The sequence below is a fragment of the Stegastes partitus genome, unplaced genomic scaffold, assembly GCF_000690725.1.
Source record: "Stegastes partitus isolate 25-593 unplaced genomic scaffold, Stegastes_partitus-1.0.2 Scaffold181, whole genome shotgun sequence".
Classification (NCBI taxonomy): domain Eukaryota; kingdom Metazoa; phylum Chordata; class Actinopteri; family Pomacentridae; genus Stegastes; species Stegastes partitus.
The window spans coordinates 395,293-412,658 of record NW_007577912.1 but is presented as its reverse complement, the minus strand read 5'-3'; the positions used below and the strand labels follow the sequence as shown (position 1 = coordinate 412,658).

The 17,366-nt window shown below is 42.5% G+C and overlaps 1 protein-coding gene across 5 annotated transcripts in view; it reads left to right on the top strand.

The window, feature by feature from the left end:
* The window catches only part of ppp2r3a (protein phosphatase 2, regulatory subunit B'', alpha), a 67,200-nt gene extending 50,125 nt beyond the window's left edge, over positions 1-17,075 (top strand). For 4 of the 5 annotated variants that reach the window (XM_008280099.1, XM_008280101.1, XM_008280100.1 and 1 more), the window contains 11 exons: positions 8,294-8,578; positions 8,879-8,982; positions 9,073-9,175; positions 9,284-9,358; positions 12,843-13,086; positions 13,385-13,433; positions 13,532-13,621; positions 13,760-13,935; positions 14,048-14,166; positions 14,669-14,775; positions 14,853-17,075. In XM_008280099.1, the coding sequence (XP_008278321.1) occupies positions 8,294-8,578; positions 8,879-8,982; positions 9,073-9,175; positions 9,284-9,358; positions 12,843-13,086; positions 13,385-13,433; positions 13,532-13,621; positions 13,760-13,935; positions 14,048-14,166; positions 14,669-14,775; positions 14,853-14,949 (1,449 nt within the window). In that variant the 3' untranslated portion in view covers positions 14,950-17,075. Of the gene's footprint in view, positions 1-6,202; positions 6,808-8,293; positions 8,579-8,878; positions 8,983-9,072; positions 9,176-9,283; positions 9,359-12,842; positions 13,087-13,384; positions 13,434-13,531; positions 13,622-13,759; positions 13,936-14,047; positions 14,167-14,668; positions 14,776-14,852 lie in introns of those variants that run through there. The other variant, XM_008280103.1, reaches the window with a different exon arrangement.
* Positions 17,076-17,366: the final 291 nt, after the last annotated feature.

The window sequence follows — 17,366 nt, the reverse complement described above, 5'->3', positions numbered from 1 at the left end:
ATGATTATTTATCTCATTTTGGCTTAGATGCACTCGCGTACAACACAGACGTGGTACTGATGTATCTCTGATAGGCCAACTGATGTACAGATCAGGTTTTTTTTTTACTGTTATTAACAAAGGTTAATGAGCCCTCTTTATTGTAGCTACATTTTGAAAAAACAAGATGTTTCCTTAGTTATTGAAGGAAGAATTTCACATTTGAAGCCCTTATTGGAAGCAACTGAGAAAGTGTAAAAACATAATTGGATAAAATGACATAATCAAAAAAAGACAAATCACAAGCACTGTAAAAAGAAAAAATAAAAGTCACAAATCTTTGAATTTAAGTGTGCCTTATATTACAAAGAAACCAAGAGGAAAAACAAACTGAAGAACAATATTGAAGGAATAGTTTCACATTTGGAAATTTTCTCATTTGCTTTTTTTTTTTTTTTTTGCAGAGGATGATGTGAGAAGTCAGTATCAATTTACCAAGACAAAAGAATAAAACATGCTTAGAACAATGCAGCACAGTCGGTGTCAGAAATTCTAATGCACTGTGTAGTGCATGTTGGGCAATTTTGGACACAGCCCCACATCTCATAAATGTACGTGCACGGAAAATAAAGTTCACAGCGGATGCTTTCTCAAATTTTATTATTTTCAGTGCTGACAACAAAAGCTGTATTGTCAGCTGCTGCGGTGGTTTAGCATTTCGTGCTACGGGACAGTCTCTGCTTCCACTCGGACAGTCGGAGCAGCTGTGTTTTAACTGCTCCAGTGTTGTCCTCCTCTGATTCGGATGTGAGGTAGACCGTGGCCGGCACTGATTCACTTCATCTATCACGGAAGCAGCACTTGAACTCGCTTCATTCTTGCAAGTTTGGAGAGGAGGTTCCCAAGGTAGCTTTGCCTATGTGTGTGTGTGTGTGTGTGTAGGTGTGTGTAGGTGTGTGTGTGTGGGTGTGCGTGTCCTTCTTGAGAGGAAGTAGGAATAAAGAATAGAGCAGCGATGTGAACTGTGTTTCCCGCTGTTGGCACGGTAGCCCTGGGAGCATTCCTCCCACCACTCAATCCAGGGAAAGGGTTATCGCCATGGAGATGGCATTTGGCAGGGCTGGTCTAAAGTGAGTGTGTGTGTGTGTGTGTGTGTGTGTGTATAAGCGCATGGATGGGGAGGGGCGGTGGCAGCCTGTTTCATGTGATATCAGGTTCGAGTTTTAACTTTATTTGTCCCAGTGGGCAGTTGGTTTCACTGCAAGTATTAAAAATAACATTACATAAAAATAAAAGGCTGACATGCATAACATCACACACTGGCCAATGCAGTAATAATTAATCTTGATCTGACAAATTGAACACATATACTCAAAAATAATGAAAATATGTATAAATAATTGTAACATTTAGCTGTATATTTCTAAATAATACTACAAATGTAAAAGTATATTAATGAGTTTGGATCACTTCATTGGAAAACCACAACAAAACGCCGTCAAGCAGCAGTTTATCATCGAAATCTGCTGCGTTTAATTATTAAGCATCTTTCTGAATGTTTTGGATGTGTAATCTCTGCATACATCTGTGTGTGTGTGTGTGTGTGCAAAGTCTGCCTGGTGCCTGAAGCAGAAATAAACGTGAAATCGGTGGCTATATTTACACAGATAATTTTACACGCAGCAGACAGCCAGTTTCATAGAGCAGGTGTATGTGTTTAGGAAGTTGTTATGTTCACACTATTCCACCGCTCTGAAAGCCTGGAAGAAGCAGTTCCTGTTAAGTGAATCCATCAAGACGTACGTGCGCGCCCACACACACACACTCGGACACGTGCGTGTGCGGCGGGGGCTTTTAACAGTCGGATACAGGCAACAGTTGTTGCCGGACAGCTGACCCCCTTGTGCTTCCCATCGTGTATTTATTTGATCAATGCCGTGAAGGCTGCTGACTCACCTGTTTCTGTAGCAGCGGTGTTGGATTAGATGTGAGTGGTGGGTGGAGGAAAGCTCTTACAGACATAACACTCCACACGCACACCTGTCGCTCGGCCTCTTTTCCCCTATTAAACCTCCATTAGGCCTCCTGCTCTCCCTTCCACGTTCTCCCTGCTCCGTCTTGAACCTTTTCTCTCTCTGTTACGAACAATTTGCAGCGATATTCACATACAGAGCAACAGCATCTTAGATTTATCTGGTGTTATCGTATGTGTTTAAAGACCTGTTCACACATGGGTTGTTTCCAAAACTTGCTGCTTGATCTGTCTGTACAGTGAGGAGGTGAAGGAACTACACATTTGGCTATGACATGTTTTTTTTCATCACTTGTTTTTGTAACAACAGATTTTTTTTTCCCTCTTTGTGACCAAAGTGCAACCTGTAAACACACCACTGACATGTTAGCACATTACAAAGTTAACAGAGCATTTCTTAGTTAATCTGTCTTCCTGGTGCTGTGCAAGTACCATCCTGTTTTGTTCCATAGCGCTCCTACTGTCTGCAGCCTGCTCCATCTCCATTGTTGCTCCTCCCTTCAGCACTGGCAAACCAATCACTGCAGGCTGATGTGAAAGGCATTACTGGTGCATCAGTATTGGAATGTGCCGTGACAGCAGATTTGAAACACCTGTATATTGCAAGATACAGAGATATTTTTATGGCGCTGATAGACTTAACGAGCATTGTGTGAACTTCTTTGGTGAAGGCTAGAATGTAATGGTCATTTATTTATATGCAAAAGTCCTGCACACTCGACTTTTACCACAGTAAAATATCTGAAATGTATAAACGCGATGTCACAGATAGCACCAACCTAAGCCAGATTCTTTGCTTACATCCACTCTAACACAGATATCTGATAGGAAGTCGTGGTTGGAGCCATTGCTGAAAATCACTAGCTCTAACAGGAGGACATGAAGCGTCATAGAAGTCTCTGTCATTGTGGCCTTTGCTAGTTAAAGTTATGCTCTCTGCTTGCCAACACACAACTGCTTATCATTTGAAAGACCCCCTCCTCAGCTTGTTACAGTGTTAAACAGTCTGAGGCTAGTTTATAAAAGCCAAATAAAAACTGGTAAGTGGGAAAAAGAAGCTGTATGAGGCTCCACCTGGTGGTCCAACCAGGTACTCCAGTTGATCTGCAATACACGTTCTGACATGCATGTAGAGAATACAGGTTTTTACCATCTTCTGGAGCTTTTAGAGCAACTCTAAACATTACATTTTAGACTGTGATCTGCTGGAGCTTTACAACGTTTGTGACCACATACATTACATCAAACAACAACTTGGTTGCAGTAATGCATTTTTTTCATTATGCATTACGGAGCTATTCAGTTGTCAAGCATATACATCAAACTGATTTTAATAACTTTAGTATACTTGAAGTGTGTCTGTGTAGAATCTCTGTCATCCAGGTCATGGTAGGAGCTTCAGTAGAAATCAACTGGAGTTCTCTTGTAAGTTCTTGACCTCCTGGAATGCTTGAAGTATGTATTTTCTAGGAAAATGTTATTGGATACGAACTTGATCGGGAAACCCCCACTATATAAATATGTGATATGTTATCCAGTTGCGGAGTTTGAGTTGAGGAACTAATGAATTTAACTGAAATTCCAGCTAGTTTTATGGTTTTTGCATTGCTGCTGACCTTATATATCCCCACCAAGTGGGAACAGTTTGTCCCAGTGGCTGTTTTCATGTCACCTGAGCAGACTGCTCTCCTACATACGGCAGCAGAACATTTCAGTATCTAGTTGGCTCCCACACTAGTCGCACAGTCCTCACAGCCTGGTCAATATGCAAGTTTTACTCATTTTGTAGCAGTGTTCCACCTAAATGGCAAACATTTACAAAAGGTGGAAGGAGGGAACAGAGGGGAGAGGAAGGTTTTAGGATCGAGCAGAGAAACTGTGCGAGGGCAGAGTTACACTGACTGTCAGTCAGACAGGAAAAGAGCACACAGCTGCCCAGTGGCATCTGTTCTGGCTCCCTTTACACACTCACAGCTACATGCACACACACATATCTCTTTATACAGAGATTTACGATATCACAAGTGCATTGCTACAGTTGACGAGGTTGTGCGGAGGAAGTGGTGGGGACTAACATTTAGTGATCAGATGAGGGAAGTGGAGATGAAAGGAGAGAGGAGGGAACGGGAGGGGGTGAGAGGGATTCAACATGGCACGACCGGCCGGCGAGAATCTGGTGCACATTCGCCGATTGGCACGAGATAGCGTCTGCACAATCTTCCCCTGTGCAGCACGGAGGTGAGAGGTGGCCAGAAAGAAGACAATGTGTGCATGAGTGCGCGTGGCTGTGTGTGGGATCGGTATGTGACCTTGGCTTCAGTACAGAGTCCAGTTGTTCCAAAGAATTCAGTAGGGCGCACAGGGAGGCGAGAGGAGTTACCCTAAAACACAAGGTGACTCACTTATTTTTCTGGAAAGACACTCACACCCATGTACGCATTTGGAACTTTTCTGCATCCAGTGTGAGAGATCCCTCAGTTATTTTTCCACACACCACTTTGGCACAGATTCAGGCAAAGTGATGAAATACGCACTGAGACATGGATCACGTCTTAAAAATACTACGTAAGAAGACTGACAACAACAAGAAAACATTTAGGTATGACATGAAAAACAGCATGAGAGGAACATACTTTATTCGATTGCTTCAGTTCCAGAAAAGTTTGCATCCAAGAGCAGTGATGTATTTTTACTTGGACGCATCCTTCTGTTTTATGAGTTACCTTCGACTTCTCATTGAGCCCAATATAGCACTAGAGGGCACTAGATTCTCCATCTGTGCTGCTCTGAAACACAAGTAAAACAAATCTGTGTTTACTGCGTGATCAGAGTCGGAGAAATTTGACGGTTTCCTTTTCATCGTATATAAAGTACGCTATGTGTAAACTGTTAAATGGCAGACGTTTAGTGTAATATCTTAGCAGTGCAATTTTAAAAGAGATCAAGCTTGTCTGTCCCAAGGAATCCCCCGTCTGTCAGTGCACTGTCAGCCTTCAGATTTGGTGTTGCTTGGCACGGAATGGGTTCTAGCCTGACCTGGCGAAGCTGGGAGAAAGAGCAGACTCTGGGTAAATGGATGCCGCACTGGAAATCCAAACTGATTATTCTCACTAGCAGTTAACTACTGCCATATATGCAAATTGAGTGCAGATATAATTACATTTTTACTTTCAAGAATACAACCACAACTGCATTTTACTCATCAGAAGAATCAGAACATAAACCTAAATACTGCAGAAGACATGATGCCTATTTTGATAAATAAATTCTTGCCTCCAGCTTCTTAAAAATCAGAGTTTTCTTTCTTCTCAGTCTCTGTGTCAGTGTAAACACAAAAGGTTTGGATATGAGATTGCAGAGCAGAACTTGTTAGTCAACAATGAAAAAATTATGTGCTATTATTTTAAAAATTGATCAATCTGTAAGTTGTCTTTCAAGCAAAAAATGACAAGCATGCGCTAGTTTCATCGTCCCAGATGTTAAGAGCTGCTGCTCTTATTGCTTTCTCTTATATTGAGGTGAATCTTTGGGGGTTTGAGAAGGTTAGTGGGGCTAAAACATCACCTTGGAGAACAGGTAATTGGGATTCATTGCAGCCTTGCATTGGATTTGTGTTTTTTTAATAGCATTATAACTGAATGAATGATAAACAGATTAATCAGGACTGATTGTTAGTTTCTGGTCTAATGAAGAGTGACAGTCACTTTAATGTTTAAAAGCTGCTTTAAGTCTCAGTGCTAGTTCAGTGGAAATACTTGATGTCAACACATTTACCAACAGGTGCTTTGCCCACTGATTCATCACTCCATCCCAGATTACCTCTAAGAAAACATTTCAGTTTACTGGTCCGACCCACTCGTACCAAAACACCATCTGAGGCTTCTAACTGAAATAAAATGACTTCAATCAGTCACTTTGAGTTGTTACTCCTTACTGGCTAACTTTAGTCAAAGGCAGAAACTGAGCAGGGCTCACGTCCTGCAAAACACTACACACTGATATGCACCATGGTTGCCCCCCCTGCCCACCCACCACCCTGAAGCTCAGGACAGCCGGTTTGCTGTGCGTGTGTGTGCGTGTATTTGTGTGTGTGTGTATTGCCGGACCCCGGAATGGCTCATGTTTCTTAGTGCAGTTTGTCAGAGCCCAGCTTGGAGCAGCAGGCACCAGTGAGGCTACACCAAACACATACATCCAGAGCTGACAGGGGGACACCGGAGGGTTTCGTCCCCCGGAGAGAAGCTGCGGTTTGGGATTGCAATTGGCCATAAAGTTGTCTGGTACCATGGTTCTGCCTCCCGTCTTGCAATGTAGCACAGGACGCCGAAGGAACACAGATACCCTGCTGGATTATTGCTGTACAGGACACAGCTTTGGGAGTCTGTGTGTACAAGTGGAGTTTGGAGGAGATAGATTTTGTGAGTGATTTCCGAAGGACATTTTGCATGTAGTCGCACACATGCTGGATATTCCTTCCTGAGGTGTTTTTTGCCATTTTTTTTGGTTACAGGATATTTGAGCTGTTAAGTCTTTATTACAGCCCAACCTTTTTCCCCATCACTGGTTGTTTGGTTGTTGGACAAGCCGGTCCGTCTGTAGTCGCCGTGTCAGTAGTCTCACCGGTGTCCGTGTCTGGTGGGGGGTTGCGAGTCTCGGCCCCCACCATGATGATCAAGGAGACGTCGTTACGGCGGGACCCTGACCTGAGGGGGGAGCTGGCCTTTCTGGCCAGGGGGTGTGACTTTGTCCTCCCCTCACGCTTCAAGAAGAGACTCAAGTCCTTCCAGCAGCAGCAGGTCAGTCAGTTCAACAGGCAGGATGGACGGGGTGCAAGAAAAGAGCATGAAAACACACTCAAACCTTAATCATCTCTAAATGTACACCTCTTTATTCACTTCTGTTTTCGTATGCACACGTTTTCTACGCGCATACAGATGTTATTATATTGTGTACACACACATACAGTAGATGCGTCTTGTTGCTCTCATACTCGCAGAGTGACATGCCAGGGACGACGAGCTATTCTGAGGCAGATACCAGCGAGGTATTAATAGGGGCAGGAGGTGCAGGAATAGAGTGACAGAATGAACGCTGAGAAGGGGAGGACTGCTACAGCTGTCCTGCTCAATACGCACAGTATGGAGGCCCAAGAGAAGACACCAGGGAGCTCCTCCTGGAACACACTAGGTTTTGGTTTAAACAGCAGTGTTGAGTCATTTCTGGTTTCTGCTGCTTTCTTCACTTCATGTGAAATGTGTAACCTTTGATGTCACCCCTGGGTTAAAGCAAATGGGTGCTCTGTCGGATTAGTCATGCCATTTTAACTTGTTATTCATAGTAGTATAAACTGATGTCTTGTGAATTACACCATGTAAGTATGTTGGTAATAAAATCATTATTTTCTGAGCATTTCATGAGTGTATGTATGAAATGCTTTTTTTTTTTTTTTTTTGCCTGTGCGACCTGAAGTGAGTCTTGAGTTGCATCACAAATAGAGATGGAAGGTGTAATTTTAGGGCTACGGTTTTTAAACAGCGTGTCTTGGGACTACATACAACCCAGAATGCCAGTTTTCCCATTTAGAAATCAAATGTTGCTTGCTTGTAATTGAAATTCTCTATCATTGTGCATGCATATGTGCACATAACAGTGCATTCTAACACTAAAAAGACTTGATGAAGCCATCATAATCACAGTATTACGCTACTATCCTCCTGTGTGTCGTTTATTTTGCTTCAATAGCCAGTTAAGATGCCTGAGATTATGAACAATTAAGTTAAGCCCTACATAGTCTTGACTGCTGCCGCCTCGTGCCACCTGGAACTTTTTTTGGCAACAGTTGTGACTGCTTCGTACCTGTCTGTCTGATGTAGTGACTAACAGATCGCAAAACAAGTCTCTTGTTGCTTGTATGCATGTTTATGACTCACTGGAGTTTCCACCACATCCCTTACGTGGGTTTTTTTTTCCCTAGAAGAGTGAAGTTGCGTCTTGTCTGGGAAAGTTACCTCTGAAAGTGATTACATTTTTATTTGCGTGCCGTAAAAGTTCATTTGAAGCCAGGAAAATAAGGTGAATTTTGCACCTGGATGTCAAAATAGCACAAAGAAAGTATGCATCATCAAGAAGACCAAGACTAGACGGTGGTGTTTGAGTCATTAGCGTGTTGGCTGTGTAACTAGTTATGGTTTAAAAGAAACGGAAAGTTACCACCGCAAACAGGTAATTAACCCCAACCCTGCGTGTCCATCCTCACTCATGATCTCACCTCTCTGTTTTCAGGTGCAGTCTAAACCAGAAAAGAAACCAGGAACACCTCCGCCAGCCCCTGCTGCGGCCACAGCCACGCCGATCCCCACACCGCGCTCGCCCAGCCCTCCTCCAGCTCCGGTGATAGTCACCCCTCCTCCCCCTGCCATCAACATTCCCAGGTTCTACTACCCCCGTGGGCTCCCTGCCCTGGGCCCGGCTCCCAACCACGATGCGGCCATCGCTGCCATCGAGACGGCTTTCATCGAGTTCGAGGAGGAGAAGGCTGACATTTACGAAATGGGCAAGATCGCCAAGGTCAGCGGTTTTAAAAACACACATTCTGATGTTCATGAGGCACACGTAACAAAGCTTAAAAGTGGAAAAGACCAGCACCAACTCTAATATCAATGTGTTTTATCTCGACACCGCCAAGCTTCTCTACACCATAAACATTTTCCAGAAGCATTTTCTTTTCCGAGAATCCTTGCATATATGGCGGCCTGGGTGGTGCAACGTTTCTGCTCCTTTTTCAACATGTGTGGTCATTGATTCTAGGAAGCAACCACATGTTTGTCAGTGTGACATAACGGCGGTGTTACTTGTGTTTCTGTCCAGGCATGCGGGTGTCCACTTTACTGGAAGGCCCCCATGTTCTACGCAGCGGGTGGTGAGAGGACGGGCTTCGTGTCTGTTCACTCATTCGTTGCAACCTGGAGGAAGTAAGACAAACTTTAACTTTAAAACCACTCTTAAAACCACAACATCGCCGCTGCAAATCAGGCTCTGATGTCAGATCTCCTCTCCTGCAGGTTGTTGCACAGTTGCCACGATGATGCATCAAGGTTCATTTCCTTGCTCGCTAAACCGGGCTGTAACTACCTGGAACAGGAAGACTTCATTCCTCTACTGCAGGTAAACACCTTCATCCATCACTGATCAATCTGTGCTGTCATTTCTCAAACAAGCTTCATATTTTTATTCTTGTTCTTCCTGTTTTTTTTTTTTTTTTGGTCTGATCAGGACATTGTGGATACGCATCCTGGGCTCACATTTCTGAAGGATGCACCTGAATTCCATTCACGCTACATAACAACGGTAAACGGCATGAAAAATATCAGCTATTTAGAGTGTAAAAATAAGACGACTACCATTTAGTCTCAAATTGTTTCGTGGATTGGCTGTTATGCAATCACAGCTTTATATTTGTACAGTATTATAAAACTAAAGCACAAAACGCCTGCAGCAACCTAGAATAATCAAAAGACTGTGTCACGCTATATTTTTTCAAACATATATTTATTGGTTTTATGCTTTTAATACATTTTGCACAACACACTGTGAATACATAACTGTTCTACATTGAACTTCTCCCCAGAGTGAACAAAAGGCAGTCTGGAAAATAATACTAAACAATGAATAAAACACTTGCAAATGTAGAAATAAGTTGATTTCAAGAAGAATATAATGAAGACAAGAAAAATGTATTGAGTAAACAAGGGGAAAGAACCCACTCCAAGGCTTATAGTAGACAACAACACTGATCTCTCACAATAGTTCACTTACATACTTCTAAAACAACTTCACTCATCCACTGCATCATCAGGGTCACCATCTTTGCCAAATACCAAAAACATCTCCCAGATCTTGAAAAATGTAGGAGCTTCCTTCCTAATAATATGAACAAGTGTGTTTCTCAGAAGTTTCCCAAGAGTCAGACCTGATATTAAGTTTTGCAACCAAGAGCGAGGTGACTAACATTCTTCTAGTACGGAGCTTTGGAAAGTCTGCTTTGTAGTATACATGGGTAAACCATTTCTTCTTCTCTTTGAGTCACACGATATTTTTAATAAACTTGTACTCACACTCAAAAGTATTGAAGGTCACAGGTACGCTCGACAGCAGCAGCATTTTTTCCAGAAAGTGTGACGACAATGTGCTGTGTCACAACACCGCTGCTTATCTGGAATCAGGTCACATGGGCAGCAGTCTGAGCAGAGCAATAAAGGTGTTCTGATCCCCTGCCACTACCTAGAGCTCCTCCTGTGGGATCCCAAAGGTGTTCCCGAGCCAGGAGGGATACATAATCCCTCCAGTGCAGTCTGGGTCTGCCCCGTGGCCTCCTCCCAGTCAGACGTGCCCAGAATACCCCCCTAAGGTGGCATCCAGGTGGCATCCCTGTCAGATGCTCCAAGCACATGGAGGGAGACTTAGCTGGCTCGTTTCAACTCGAGGAAGCAGGGGTTCTACTCTGAGCTCTAACGTCACCCTGTATAGAAGTCTGAGTCCACAAACACTCATCTCAGCCGCCTTTATCTACTTTAGATTTCATGTCTGTAGGTGAGGATAAGGATGCAGTTTGACCAAATGGACAAACATTGATGTGGAACATATAACCTGCCAAGTTTGTTCCAAAATCTAATCAAACTTAGGATTACAAAAGGGTTTTAAACAGGGTTTTTACACCTGTGACACAGCATAGCTTAGAAATTTGCTCAGAACACTTTGTTGCGTGGTTTAATACTGTACACAGTATGGACAATAACAGCTTTTCCAAGTTATAAAAGAAGAACATGTGTAACAGCTTTTATAGTGAACAGTCATTGTCATTATACATAAATATTAATATAACTCTTTGATCAGTTTCTCCAGTGTTAGAAAGCAACTGAACAGACTGACTCAAGTATTGTACTGTGCAGTTTTTTTTCCATCTTTTATTCTTTTGTCTTTTATGTCACATACATATCTGCTTTGACAACTGCAGTCACTTGTTGCTTTACAAATCACAGTTTTTTTTAAAGGAGGGATTTGATGTAGTTGTAAAATATTATGTTTTATTAAGATTGAACTGTCCGGCACGTATAAAATGTGATCCACATTGACTTGTCACAGCAATGAAATTCCACATGTAATGTTATGATGTTTCACTAATGAGATCACACTCTAAAGGAGGCCGACATAAGTCATTTTATTTATAGTACTTAAACATTTTTTACTGATTATACATGTGCACTTCCGTTTTGATAAATTTGAGTCAACTTTTACTCAAAACGGCAAACTTTTTCATTGTAATATGACTGTAATATGAACTTATCTGAGCGCTCCTTCTCCTTGCAAAGCAATACATCATCAGAACCGCTTCAATCACATTAGTGTTTAATATTAATAACCTCCTCCTATGTTGTCAGCAGAACGTTTTCAGTTCGCATCAGCTGGGTAACATTAGCAGCGCAGCATGTGTGTCTATGAATACGGGCCGGGACAGCTGCAACACGTGCTACAGGAGCTGAGCGTTTGCTTCGTAGAAGTGCAGAGATGCAGAGGAGTCGGTGCTCTGGTGCGTCAGCGTGAGGTGACATCACGGAAAGCGCTGATGCCCTCCCTCCAGCCGGTCCAGACCCTCCGCATGTCCATTTTAAGACACTTCCCATTCAGTTTAGGCCAGCTGACCCGCTACTGTATGAGACACTAGTAACCACGGGAGGTCCGTGTACCAGGAAATGGTTGTTAATCCGCTCTTGACCGAGCCCAAGTATTGTGTTTCAGGACAGAGTGACTGCATCCCCCTTGTTTCCATTGTATGCTAAAGACCTGTCTCGCTAAGATTATGAATGAGGACAGAAATATCAGCTGTAGATGCACTCGTGGTCGCTCTCCCTTTTGGCAAGATGAGGAATATGTTTAATAAATCTGGATGACAGGGCTTGTACAGATCTCATGCAAGTTTCATGCTATTTTCAGACAGGCGTCTCAGTCTGACAGCTTCAATTTGAGACGTTGCCATCTGGTTAACGTTTGACATTAGCAAAAGCAGCAAAAATGAAAGATGGGAATCTTTTTTTTCCACGTCTTCTCAACTCAACTCTGGAAATATGAGCATATTTACACCTTCAAGAACAAAAACCCAAACATAAGACTGAATATTTTCCTCATAATTTAGCACATTTGTAACAAGTTTCGACAAATATGGTCTTTAAAAGCTGATGTCTGTTTTGTGTTTATGTGATGTGTTCATGTGCTTGTGTTTTTAGTGTTTATTTCTGTTTTTACAGTTGCACAATAAATGGTCCTTTGAATAAATAATAAAAATACAGTTGACAAAAGTGTACAGATCAATGCAGAAAGTAATTCTGTGGTGCACTAGTATGGCTTCTTACAAAAAAAAAACAACAAACAAACAAACTAGGGATTGTATCTGATTTTTACTTTGATTATTTGTTCAACTGTTTAACCTGTTAAATGTCAAAAATTGTGCACAATAGCCATCACTATCTACTCAGCTCTGTGCTTGAGATTGCTTGTTTAGGACAAGAAACCAAACAAAGACAGTTTGCTATCACATCACAAGACCAAAAAAAAAACGTAAAAATCCTCAGTTTTTTGGATCAATTGTCCAAAACAATCTGATTATTCTCATAATTTATATATTTAGTAATAATCGTTTAATCGATCTCATTTCTGTGTAATTGTGTTTGTTCTGTTTTTTAAAATATCTTATTAATGATTTTAATCAGACTCGTCTTCTCTCCATATTGTAAAATTAATCCGTTCAAGCTAATTGATATCATTTTGCTCCTCACAGGTGATCCAGCGGATATTCTACGTGGTGAACCGTTCGTGGACGGGTCGCGTCACCATGATGGAGCTGCGCAGGAGCAACTTCCTGCAAACTTTGGCGCTACTGGAGGAAGAGGACGACATCAACCAGATCACCGACTACTTCTCCTACGAACACTTCTACGTCATCTACTGCAAGTTCTGGGAACTGGACACCGACCACGACTTGTACATTGATCCCAAAGACCTGGCGAGATACAACGACCACGGTAAGAAGGGTTTACTTTCCCTGACTGAAACACACCTGGACCGGCTCCACAGGGTTAAATCTACAAAGCATTTAATGCATGTGGAGAAAGAAACCAGGTATTACGGTAACAACAGTTTGTCCTCACCTCAACGCTTTAACTGCATTATACGACCGCTTAGCCAAAATTGGATTTCCTGGATCAGCACTTGAGCAAGTGACTGTACTGTTTGCACAATGGTTTCCAACAGTATCTATTTGTTTCTGCGAATTTGAACCAAATTACATTTGCTTACTTTTCTCATTCTCTCCTCTGACAGCATCCTCAAACAGAATCATTGAGAGATTGTTTTCGGGGGCCGTCACTCGGTAAGTGGAAACGCACACATAAACAAACACAGAGGAGCTGATTGCTTCACCATAATAGCAGCAGCGAGTGTGAACGGCTCTGTCTCTCTGGTTTCCAGGGGTAACGCTGTGCAGAGGGAAGGCAGGATGAGCTACGCTGAGTTCGTCTGGTTCCTCATATCTGAGGAAGACAAGAAAAATCCCACCAGGTAATAAACGGTTGCTCTGATGTGTGTGATTCGTCGCTGCTGGACGACAACGCTCGCCGTTTCCCAGCCGTGCTTCTGTTTTAGTTTTAACTGTTTTTGTGTTTTGTCTAACTCCACATTTGTCCTCTCCCTTTCCAGTATAGAGTACTGGTTCCGCTGCATGGACGTGGACGGTGACGGCGTCCTGTCCATGTTTGAGTTGGAGTATTTCTATGAGGAGCAGTGCGAGAGGATGGAGAGGATGGGCATCGAGCCTCTGCCCTTCCAGGATCTGCTCTGCCAGATGCTCGACCTGGTCAAACCTGAGAGCTCGGGTTAGTTTATCCGTCATTTTAAATCACGGTATCGGTAATATATTCACTGGACAGTCACACACTACCATTTTGCTTTTTACACATGCATGTGTGTTGTTGTTTTTTTTTCCAGGTAAGATAACCCTGGGTGATCTGAAGCGCTGCCGGATGGCCCACATATTCTTTGACACTTTCTTCAACCTGGAGAAATACCTGGACCACGAACAGAGAGACCCGTTTGCTGTGCAAAAGGTAATCTGCAACTCTTGTAGCGGCTCTCATATGTAACATTCAGCTATATTAATGTAGCTGGCAGTTTGAGATGAGGGGTGATGATCCTTTCTTGCAATAGCGACGAGAAAAAAGCAAATCACGGAAAATTTAACAGTGATATTGATTGAGTAAACATACTTTTCTTGTTGACTTTTGAGATGTGGAAGATAATCGGGATATGCTGTAGTAACACTTGCCTTCTGTTTACTGTCTGTAGAGTTCACACTGCTCTTTAGCACTGTATTAAAACATGCCAAGTTTTTTTTAAAGCAATTGCTGTTGTTTAATCATTTCATTTTTTAAATTTAATCTCTTTAAATTTGCTCCTTAGTTTTGACAGTTCTAGGTGCTATGTGTTTGTATAGCGTTCAAGCTACTCTTCTTTTTCTACTTCATTTTATTTTGTAAAAAAGAAGTATGAAGTTTATTTTGTGCATTTTGTTGTAAAATACTGATATTTGTTGTGCATGTGATGTTCCAGGATATTGATAGTGAAGGTCCAGAGCCATCTGACTGGGATAAATACGCCTCAGAGGAATATGAGATACTGGTGGCGGAGGAGACTGCAAATGAACAGCTACACGAGGGGTACGATGCGCTCATTCTAATTAACCGGGGTAGTGAGGAGAGTAGCGTGTATATTAACCAGTGTGTTGCCTTCCCAGGTCCTTCGATGATGACTATGAATCCGAGGAGCTTCAAGTCCCCGGAGAGATCGGGAATAAAATGGAAAAACTGGTCATATCAGACCTGTCAGCGTAAAACTGTTTCCCTGGAATTCCTGAGCTGCTCTCTCTGGAAAACAGACACAAGTGACAGAGGATCCTTTGGGACGCATGCATCCAAGAATGCATGGATGTAAAGACGGAGAGAGAAGAGGATTCCCACATCTGTGACATCTGTCTTACGACGATTCTGGACTCCCCTTCAGAACAGAGTGTTTTTTTGTGTGTGTGTGTGTCTGTGTGTGTGACCGTAAAGCGTGACTGTTGTGTGTTTGGTGCAGCAGTGCATCTGTATTCACACAGAAAACAAATCCCTGCCTCCTCCAGCGCTTCACTCCGTGTGAGAGAACTCAGTCAGCGATTGGCGGGAGGAGGGGTTAGACATGTTTGATAAGCTCTAAAAGGAATCGAGAAAAATACTTTACTGTAAAATAATGTAGTTATTATTGTGAATTCTCTACTGACTACTGCCAGAAGACAATCGTTTTTTTTTTGTTTTTTTTTAAATGTTGCTGTGCTGAAGGTAGACTGACAGGTACGCTGTCAGTGACACACATGGACTTCTGGTTGGAGGAACAGGCAGATACAAAGAGATAATGACAGCGATAGGCACTGCCATTGAAGATCAGCTGCTCTAATACATACGACACACCGACAGACACTGCCTTCAGGAACCTGCTGCCCTCTGTGCAGCTTGTCACTGTGTTTCTCGTAAAGGAAGTTGTTAAAACCTCGAGTCCCTTCGGGGAGCGGTCACGTAACAGTGGTTGTAACAGCACCTCCTCTCTGTGGCCGGTCCGTGCTACTGCATGCCGTCGGTGGCGTGTGCGGTGCACGGTCGCCGGCTAAAACATTTCCATAAGGGAGTCTAGTTGACTGCACTTGCCTGAGCTGCTCTATTATTAGTGCAGTATTATCAGAGCTGCAGCCTCCAGGCTCGTCTCTAACTACACGGACTGTAATGTTCAAGCCCTCCATTTCAAGGTTTTTAAATTCTCAATCAGGTAACAGTGAAAGGTATGACATATGCACATAAACTGATTTAGACTGCCAGTCATATCAAACTCTCTGGTAGAGTTGCCCAAAACATTTCCACCTGTGACATTTGTAATAATGCAATAGATGTGCCTAAGATCTGTGAGTCGCTCCTGCCGTCCTCATGCAATATCCCACTGTGTGTGTTTTCTTTCCACAACTTTGTATTTTGTTGTATTTTATTGCAAATTTAAGTGTAGAATAGGAGCGCTTCAGTGAGGTCAGCAAACGTCAGAGGCAGGTACACAGACACAGTGCGTTACACAGGAATAGGATAACGGTAAAGATGTTCAGCAAGTAAATGTTATTTGTGTCCATTTCATCCGGTATGTTTCACCCTTGTCTCTCTGTAGATGAAGCATCTTAATGTTTTCTCACATCCTTGTTGAATGTGTACAGTGCCTGCTTGATCCTTTGTAGTCATTTATGCCAAAAAAGTGGATTTTTTTTTGCTTATCTGCTTACATTTCATTATCATATATCATGTGTTTATGAAGTTGTATGATGTCCATCCTACCTGTAGCACACGCATAAAGCACAAGGATGCCTCTTAATGGTTCACATAAACATACGGAGAAAAAAAAAAAAAACTCTAATGGTATCCTGCCTGCAAATAATTTGGTATTTTCTATACTGTAAGTGTGATATTTCAGCCTGGACTCCACCACAATGGAAGTGAATGGAATTTTGTTTGTGGCTCTTAGAATATTTGAACTTCTCTAAAACCATGTTTCCCCAAAACAAACCACAGAACACACTGTGAACTATTTTTTATTAGAGACACTTTCTTTTGAGGAACACAGAGGTTCCTCCAGACTTAACAAGACACTGTTTTTGGCACGTGCTGATTTTTATTTTTATTTTTTTGCCACAAATAAATGTCCATTCTCCTCTGTATTGAGATAAAGGCAGAAATGTTTCCGGCAGATATCTTTAAAATGTGTAAATAAAGTAAAAGCCAAACATTTTGCATGGCTGGATACCACGATGAGTTTCGTTTTAAACTGGGTGAACCCTTCAGCTCCATTATTTACTGTACTGCACTCACAGAGGCAGGTGCATGTGTGTACACTGCCTTTACTGTAATAGCTAGGAGCGTGTGTTTGCTTATAAATCACTGATAGAGGAGTGTGTTTTAGCAGCCTGTGTTGTGCAGCTCTCGCTTTCGGGCTGTTTATATGTTGTTGCCATGGGGATTGTGTTCCCGGATCAGTGTGTGTGTGTGTGTGTGTGTGTGAGCGCTTGTATATTTCTTTAATAAGGAATGGGACAGCTCTTGTCCTCAATGGCTTCACATTCACTGGCACATACCTCCTCAACTTCGCACTTACTGTACACAGACACACACACACCATAATAACTGAAAGGGAGAAAGAGAGCTCATGGACGCTGCGAGGCATTAAGGAACTTGCGCTCCAT